Below are 8,919 nucleotides of genomic sequence, written 5' to 3'. Positions count from 1 at the left end.
CACGTGCGTGACGACTCATAACTTTCTGTCGATTATTCCAGAGGGGAACACAAGGTGTGGGTTTAATCTATCCGTGCAGCGCGCCATGCCTCACATTACAAGTCAGATGTAGTCATCGTGTTGGCAAAAGTATGAAAACCCACATCAATTGTTTCACACCTTTTGAAGCGCAATCGCCAGCGACTGCTGCAGCCGGCCTGCGTCGCGGACTGCACTAGAATGCATCCCAGCAGGGACGGAAAGGCGATCGTAACCCACGGCCGGAGCCTGCCGCGGTCCGCGGGCGTCGTATGTGTCCGCCGGAGACGGGAGAGCCTCCGCGCGCCCGGGAGGTCCCGCGCGCCCGGGGAGGCCCGCTCCGCGCGCCGCCGGCAAACAAGATCAGCGCCGGCGGGCGTCCAAAGCGGGCGCGGCTCGCGGCGGGTCCCGGGGGCAGGGCGGTCACTGGGCCGGGCTCCGGGGACGGTCGCCGCCCGCCCTGACGGCTGGCCGGTCAGGCGGCATCCCTCCCTCGACGGGAAATCGTTAGCGACGTCAGGCGAGCGCCGGCCCGCCCGCCGCCGGCAGTGTGTCATGGGACGCCGTGAGGGCCGACAGCCTGGCTCGGCGGCGCGCGGGCGGCTGGCCGTCGTGAGCGACGCTCGCGCCTCGCCGCCGGCGCCGGCGCCGCGGCCGCTGGCCGGCCGCACCGCGGGCCGGCCTCGGGTAAGTGCGGCACGAGGTGTGCGGTCGGTGACATACCAGTCGTGAACGCAACGCCGGGATAGATGAAATCGGACTACGCGCTGAATGGGCTATGATTGGCCTTATTTTTCAGTGGAGTACACGCGGTAGAGATATTTGTCACTTCAGCTGCATCGGCGTCGAACGCGTGACGAAAGAAAAGAATGGGCTGCGTTTAGACTACGTTTAGAATCAAACTAGAGTCTAGTAAGTAGGTTTGCAAAGTAGGTGTGTCGTGATCATAAGCCCGGCATGAAACGTGAGTACTGTCAATGTGACCGACATTTACCCCATAACATCGTTTAATCGGTACGTTGTAGTTTTGCGTCTCTTATCATGGCGAATGTGATCCAAAAAGCGGTTCCAGTAATTCCGTGGGTCCGATAGTGCAGTGGTTAGGCTGCTTGCCTGGAACGCTGGAGGTACGGGATCGATCCCCGCGGTGCCTGCCGTTTTTGTCAGGGTGGTTGACAGGCGACGCCATGTAGTCTCAGCGACTGTGTGCACCGTAGAAAACCACTGTCCAGCGTCACTATCGGGAAGGTGCGTGGCATGGTATCCTGTGATGTTTGAATCACCTCTTTGGGAGAGGTCTTCGCCTCGACTTTTGTGTAGATTCAACCGTTTAAGGAGGGTTCTTCCAACCCGAGCATACCTACCCAAATAAGGTCACTTGTTGGCACATGGCATGGCCGCAACAAAACGTACATGCCAGCCTGAAATCGCCAGAAAAACGCAAAGCCTATTCCTGCCAAAAGCGCTTGTTCCGGTTGGACTGCCCTTTTAGGCCTGTTCTGGTGCATGGGAAGTGAGGACAAAGAGACGCGGATAATCATTCCAGTAATGATTCAGGCATTGTTAAGCTCCATTCCGCTCCCACTGGTTAGTCCCATTCTTGCTACTATAGACACCTGAATGCCTGATCGGGTGGGACGAAAGATCCTTGTTTGCTGGTTTCGTGATGGACAGTGATCGTGGCGATGTACTTGAATTGATCATGTGGTCCAAACATCGCCATTGCGGCGCGCTCGTGACGGATTTTGAACTTCCTTGTTACGTCTGACGTTCTGTGCGTCCTGTACCAAGCAATGGACTGTGATATGTTTCAACAAATCCTGCCACTGGACACCAAATGTATCGTTCTCTTTTCTCGAAAAGATCATTTGACACCTCTGCTTTCACTTGGTTTTAGTTGGAAGAATCCATTCACGACGAAGAAATCAGCATGTTTCAAATAATATGCGTCAACTAGTTCACTATGTGTGACACCTTACTCCACCACGGGCATGTCGACTAGCACCGCTCATTTCTGTCTCGTGCATTGCACCCCTTAAGGCTCTTCACGTACGAGTGGCTGTTCTCAGTCCAACGCCACGCACTCGAGCAACGTGGGACACAACATTAAAGAAATATAAAATCAAGCGGCAATTCGTATGCTGCTACCAACGGCCGTGTACACATTGAGCATGTGACTACTCAACCGCATACTCAATGGATCAAAGTACACCATGTAAAAATCCATATCAACGGGCACCAATGCGTGGCAGGTCAAATCGCTACGTTTCCGGAACGTTCTCAGTTTCCCTTTGAGTGCCTCGATTTTGGTCCGGGCATTTCTGTTGACATTCTGCTGAAGAGATATGGGCCAAGAGAAGCAAATTCTCGCTATGGGCGGCAGCTTATCCCGCCGTGGGCGTCTTCATTGAAAGTGAACATTGTTTTCCGAGAATCGCGTAAGTGGAGGAGGCTCTCCGACTCTCTAGCGCACTGCGGGAATGCGGGGCCGCTAGATGCTTGAAAATGAGCCAGCCTGGCCCCCTCGGCACGTCGATTGCGTGGTCAATTTGTCGTCTGGCTGGCGCTACTCTCCCTGAGAAGTTCATTACCTTTAAGATCCCTTGCAAGTTTTGCTGGAGTAGTTACCAAAGACACAAAGACAATGATGCGCATGAGAGATGCCCGTTCAGTATGTTGTGGTTGATGGGCTGTTCTGGTGAAACTGGTGCCGAAGTGATGTGTGGTCGAAAGGAAGTCCAAAGTATTTCCGGTTGCTATTAGCAATGTGAACATCTCACGACAAAAACGGGTCAAAAGCAATGTCGAGGTATGGTACGACAGGCTCTGACTTGATCTCCCCGAAAGATGATGCCAATTGAGGGAACCCCTTTCAGGTTTTGCTGGGCGCCAAAGACCGTCATTTTCGTTTTGGCTGCCTTCACCATCAATGAATGGACCAAGCAAACCATCGGCAGACTAGAGTACGTGTCGCGCCCCGCAGTGATGACAACGCTGGTGTCACATTTTCGGCTGCATGCTGAGGTGGAGCCCCCGCCGAGCCCGACATCGCTCTGCTGCGACGGGGGTTGTAGTCTGCGCCCGGTGTCGGGGAGGGGAGTGGGGGCGCTGACTGCGACTGGCTGTGTGTGGCTACCGAGGTAAGACTGAAGTATTCGGAGCCAACATAATGCAGACGCATTTTGATGAAAAACATGGAGCTGTAGGTCAAAACATTTGCTCAAGACAGTCATGGTTAGCAAAGGCATTTCAAGCCCATTCATCGCACATGAATGATATTTGATAGTTCGATAGTGATAATTGATCAGCGCTGTTTTGGCGCTGTGGTCTAATGCCGGGCTAGGACGAGAAGGTCATTCTGAGAGGGGCAAGGATCAGCCTCGCTTTGGACAGCCCGCAAAGAGATCATTATCCACTGCGACCACGGAGACGGATATTACGCTGGCTGTGCCGGAAGATGGACCGGCTTCATGGAGAAGGTGAACAGTGGCACACACACACAGGCAGAAGGGGAGGCATCGTCTTTAAGGCAAGCGATGATGACGGTGAGCATTTGCTGACTAGGTGCGCCTAGGCACAGTCGGCCCTATCGCTCCGAGTGGCTCCCACGTATAGTTGCTCCATGCGTTTCGCAAGCGGCATATCCTGCGCTGCAGTTTGCCACGCTCGGTAAAAGACAGCTTGGAGCAGGTCGTCGCATTGCAGGGTAGTTGACATGCCTTCTTCGTGGAAGCCCAATTACCAGCAGTTGCTCCTGCGCAACGTGTGATGCTACGCCGAGAAAATATTTGTTAGCGGGTTTGTACTGGCCGTTCGGTCTACCGAATCATAAGTCCATGTTTTCACCGTGACATCCAGATATTTATGGAGTTTATGGGAAGCCGGATTTGTTTCCGGGGAATGCAGATCTGCACTGAGAACGAGTAACAAAAAGCGATTCTGCTTCATGGAAAATAGTTGTGTCAAAAATTGCTGAGCAAGAAGTGAGCCCATTGGCCTGTACCCGGTTTGCGGTACCCTGAAATCGCAACAAATGCATCAAAAATAAGCTGTGAGGAAAATGTGTGGCTACCCGTGTTCGGTCCGTCCTCGACATGAGCAGGACGGCCCATGAGTAATCGTCGGTGCCAGCACCCCACTCCGTGTGTGATCAGGCTCTGACTGGGCCGGCGTTGAGGCACTCTTGGTAGCGTCTCTTGTGAAACAGGAGACACAGATGGCCTCTTATCACCTCGCAAGGAGTGCCAGACAGGCAGGCAAGGCCCACAGCCGCTTTGTAAGTCGCCCCGGCGCGGTGCCTTCCCGGGCGGGGATTATCTGTTGCCAGCGTGCCGATGCGTCGTGGCAGTGTTTTTCAGCCTTTTGTCGCGTTAGGGCCGTCGTGCAGCGCCCAAAAGCTGCAAGATATTCAAAGGATCTTGAACGAAGGGGGATTAGCATTCGATGTGCTTTCCTGGCATGCTGAAAAGTCAGGTCAGGACCTGGTTCGACGCCGCCTCGCCTCGGGTAATGGGGCTGCGCTCAAGGGTTACGGTTAGGGCATGAGCTTAAAACGCATCGTGGGTCTGCTGTCCCGGGCTGGTGAGGACGTCGGAGCACTGAGCAAGTAACCTCCTTGCTTTGGATCAGTCCAGACTCTCAACACTTGAGAACTGCACGTGTCGGATTTGCTTTGCCACATAGCATTGCTTCTTCCCAATTCACTGGATCGTTCATGTAAAGAACGTTGACTAAGTAACGCGTATTCCATACTGTGTGTGTCACCCCACCACAGATCTCTCCGTCTCCTGGGGCTTGCACATGGAGGTCCGCCTGCCCAGCCCGACCTTCACCCCCTCCGACAGATGCGAGTGGCCAGCCACGGTGAGCTCCAGACCTCCGCGACAGACCTCCGACTCCTGACCTGCGGGCGCAGGCCTGCCGTTGAGCTCGGCGCGGCCCCGGCGCTCCCGCCCGGGCCATGACCGCGGCTCAGAGGTCGGCCGCGCCGGCGGCTGCGGCGCGGCTGACCGCGGAGCGCCGCCTCGCCGGCAGCCCGCCGTCGGCCACCCGCTCGGCCCCCTCGCCGTCGCCGGCCACCATCGCGGCCGTGCAGTCGCAGTTGGCTCTCAGCCGCTTCAGTCTGAACGACGCCGGGCTCGACAACGAGTTCGACCTGCTGCTGGGCGCGGTGGGCGACTGCGGCCGCCGGCAGCGGTGCACGTTCCTCCTGCTGCAGCCCGTGTTTGTGTTCCTCTGCTTCGTCTACTTCGGCCAGACGTGGCTGCTGCTGGAGCCGGCGCACTGGTGCCGCTCCCCGGAGCTCGACGCGCTCGGCTTCGGCCCGCGACAGGCGCGCCGCCTGTCGGTGCCGCCCGACGAGCACGGCGGCTACGACCAGTGCCGCACCTACGACGTCAACTACACCCTGCTGGTGAGCAGCGGCAACTGGAGCGGCCTGGGCCCCGGCACGCCCACGACGTCCTGCCGACACGGCTGGCACTTCGACTTCGGCACCCTCTACCCCACCGCCGTGTCCGAGGTGCGTGGGTGCCCGGTGCCGTCGGCCTGTGTCGGCGGTGTGGAGAGTTGCGACGCGGCGGGCCTCGGTTGAATGCTGCGGAGCTGCGTCGCGTGTCTGGGGCTGACAGCCTGACAGCTGACAGCCTGACACTTCTGGTAGGGTGGTGTCACTTGGTGATCGCATCCAGGGTGCAGCCAGAATTCTTAGCGCTGATCTTGTAGAGTACGCATCACGCAAATTTTTCACGTCATGTCGGGAGCTATCCATGATGGAAAATACAAATGCAGACCTAAGGAAGACCACTCCTCTTTTCCCTTGCTGCGCCCCGGGTTGTGTCCAACGTCGTTGAATATCACTGCAGCGTAGTATTTCTGCCATCCCGAAACGGATTAAGTGTTTGTGCGAGTCATGGATCTCATTGACGTGTTGTTCCCCACACAATATTTCCAACGGTGATTTCTGCGCACTCTCTTTATTTTTTATTTTATTGTTTACCATTATTATTTTGACCGTTGCGCAAGCTGAGTTATCCAATATTAGTTGATCCTGGAAAGGACCTGAGCCTATTGGTCGTGTAGTTATGCATACTCATTCGCACCGCACTTTCGACAGCCTCTGGCTTGTCCGAGCTTCGAACTCACGTACTCATGTAATGTATTGCAATGCAACAATGCACGCTCCCACGGTCACGAGTCAGGCATTGTATTATCTTCGCACGCAACGGGCACATCTCGTGTATGCATGGTAGGCCGACCGAGCGTCATCACGTCTGCCTTTAAATCGAGCACATCTTCCAGCCGGTGGTCGCATTTTTGACACCACCTTTCATCGCTCACTTCTTGGCGCGCGTGGCATCTGCTCCCGTACCCCGACACTGCTTCGCGCGCCTTTTTCAGTTCGGCTGGGTGTGCGAGAACGCCTGGCTGAAGCCCTTCGTGTCGTCCATGTTCTTCGTCGGCGCCGTGATCGGCACCATGGTCTTCGGCTACCTCGCCGACAGGTAGGCCGTGGCGGCTGCCCTGCAGCTGTCGGGTAGGTGGTCAGCTAGCGCGTGTCGGGTGGTGCGCTGTCGCCTCTGACCAGACAGCGCCGGGGCAGCTGTCCGGACAGCCAGAGATGGGAGCCCGTCGCGCCCGCCGCTGCCCCTGACCCGGTCGCTGCTCTGACGGACGGTGCATGCCGGCAGGTTCGGCCGGCTGCCGGCGCTGGTCTCGGCAAACCTGCTGGGCTGCTGCGCCGGTCTGCTGACGGCCGCCGCCAGCGGGCCGGCCAGCTTCGCGCTGGGCCGCCTGCTGGCCGGCGCCACGTACGACCAGCAGTGCGTGCTGGCGCTGGTGCTGCTCAGCGAGTCGGTCGGCGCCCGCTACCGCACGCTCGTCATCAACGTGCCGATGGCCACCTCCTTCATGCTGGCGGCCGTCTGCCTGCCGTGGCTGGCCTCCGGCCTGGCGCACTGGCGCACACTGGCGCTCGTCACTGGCGCGCCGATGGCCGGCGCCGCGCTGTACGCCTACACGGTGCCCGAGTCGGCGCGCTGGCTGGCGCGCGCTGGCCGCACCGGCGCCGCCGTAAGCCAGCTGCGCCGGCTGGCCGCTGAGAACGGCCGGTTCGTGCCCGACGCCGTGTTTGCGGCGTTCGAGGAGCGGGCGCGGCGGCGCGCGGCGCAGCAGCGGCAGTCGGCCTCCGTGGCCGAACTGTTCCGGCGGCCGGCGCTGCGCGGCCGCACCCTGGTGCTCATGTTCACCACCATGGCCATGATGCTCAGCTTCGACAGCAGCGTGCGCAATACCAACTTCGACATCGACATGCGCGTGGCGGCCAGCGTGCTCAGCCTGATGGAGCTGCCGGCCGACTTGATCGTGCTGTTCCTGGCCGAGGCCGTGGGCAGGCGGGCCACGTTCAGCGGCGCCCTGCTCATGGCCGCGCTCAGCTCCCTCATGCTGGGTCTCACCCTGCACGCGCGCACCCTGCCCACCGTCTCCACCACGTTCGCCATGCTGAACCGACTTTTCGCGACGGTGGCGGCCAACATCTGCTGGCAGGTGGGCATCGAGCTGACGCCGACCCAGGTGCGTTCGCAGGGCTGCGGTCTGATCCACGTGGCCGGCCACGCGGTCGCCTTCTTCAGCCCGTACATCCTGCACCTGCACCGGCAGATGCGCGGCCTGCCGCAGCTGCTGTACGCGGCGCTGGCGGCGGCTGGCGGCGCGGCCGTGCTGCTGCTGCCGGAAACGGCCGGCCGTCGCCTGCCCGACTCGCTGGACGAGGCCGAGCGCTTCGGCACCGAGCCGGCCGCCTCGCCTTGCCGGCCGAGCTCGCCGCGAGGCTCGCCCGCGCGCCGCCGCAGCGTGCCCTACCGGATCGCCCGTAGCCTGGACGGCCTGTGCCGCGCGCCGGCCGCCACCAGCCTGGAGGCGGTGGTGCCGCCGGCCGGCGCCGGACGCGCGGGCTGCCTGCAGCCGCCGAACGGCGCGGCGAGCCTGCGGCCGCTGGACGCCGCCGGCCGCACACCCAGCCACTCGCGCACCGTCAGCCTGAGCGCGTTCGGCCTGCTACAGGCCCAGGTGCGGTTCGCCGACGATAGCAGCGACAGTCTGAATGTGCTCGAGCCGAGCCAGCGGGGCGCCGCCGGTGCTGCCCCGGGCGTCGGCCTGCCCGCGAATCTCGCCACCCGAGAGTTTCGTCCGAGCTTGCTGTAGGCGCTGATGACCATGCGTGTAAAGTTAGTAGCATGGCGCTGTTTCAAGCGAGAGGAACCCAGAGGTCTGTCCTGGCCTCTCGAGTACAGTTATGACACAGACAGTTATAAATGAGTTGTGCAACTGGAATTACTGTCGTTTTAGTTCGTGGCGTGATCAAATGCAAGCATAGAAAATGGCGAGTTCGTCGAATGACAATGTTAGGAAGCTACTGCCTTGGTGCAAAAAATACACGACGCCCGTTTTTCCTGATGGAAGCATCAACAGCCGAGGCAACCCGACGTGTCCACAAATCCTCAAGGTAATACACTCCACCATCTCGTGCGGAGTAGTGGAGCACTGCTGAGCGACAAGACACTGGTTGGGATAGCATCTCACCCATAGGCGTAGGAACGTTCCAAAAAGTGGGGTGGGGGCCAAGCTCAGGGTGTAACTCAGCAACTTTTTCTGGAAAGCGAGCCCGATGACCGGGGGGGGGGGGGGGGGTAGGGATGGAGATTGTTACCGCTCTATATGCAAATGTCATGGCTGCTATGCTAGATATGCATGTAGAGATGTTTCTCGCTGGTGCACAGTCTTGCCTATTCGACCCGTCTGTCATTTGGCAGATAAGGCTATCCAGCCTCCCAAGATTATTCGTTCACTTTAATATTATCTTTCCTGAGGAGGCAAAATTCCACGAGAGGGTAGGCATTTTGG

General features: G+C 59.0%; 1 protein-coding gene across 1 annotated transcript; it reads left to right on the top strand.

Moving 5' to 3' along the window:
- The first annotated feature begins 3,557 nt into the window (after nucleotides 1–3,557).
- Nucleotides 3,558–8,220, top strand: LOC119109997 (solute carrier family 22 member 1-like). The gene is made up of 8 exons (XM_037233745.1): nucleotides 3,558–3,563; nucleotides 5,114–5,188; nucleotides 5,237–5,539; nucleotides 6,418–6,521; nucleotides 6,708–6,741; nucleotides 6,841–7,062; nucleotides 7,099–7,700; nucleotides 8,037–8,220. The coding sequence occupies exons 1-8, from the start codon at nucleotides 3,558–3,560 to the stop codon at nucleotides 8,218–8,220; spliced, it is 1,530 nt and encodes a 509-aa protein (XP_037089640.1).
- Nucleotides 8,221–8,919: the final 699 nt, after the last annotated feature.

This window comes from Pollicipes pollicipes, unplaced genomic scaffold (genome assembly GCF_011947565.3).
Source record: "Pollicipes pollicipes isolate AB1234 unplaced genomic scaffold, Ppol_2.1 Scaffold_7231;HRSCAF=8579_pilon_pilon_pilon, whole genome shotgun sequence".
In the NCBI taxonomy this organism is placed as follows: domain Eukaryota; kingdom Metazoa; phylum Arthropoda; class Thecostraca; order Pollicipedomorpha; family Pollicipedidae; genus Pollicipes; species Pollicipes pollicipes.
The sequence above is the reverse complement of the archived record's forward strand: the minus strand, read 5'-3'. Positions and strand labels throughout refer to the sequence as shown.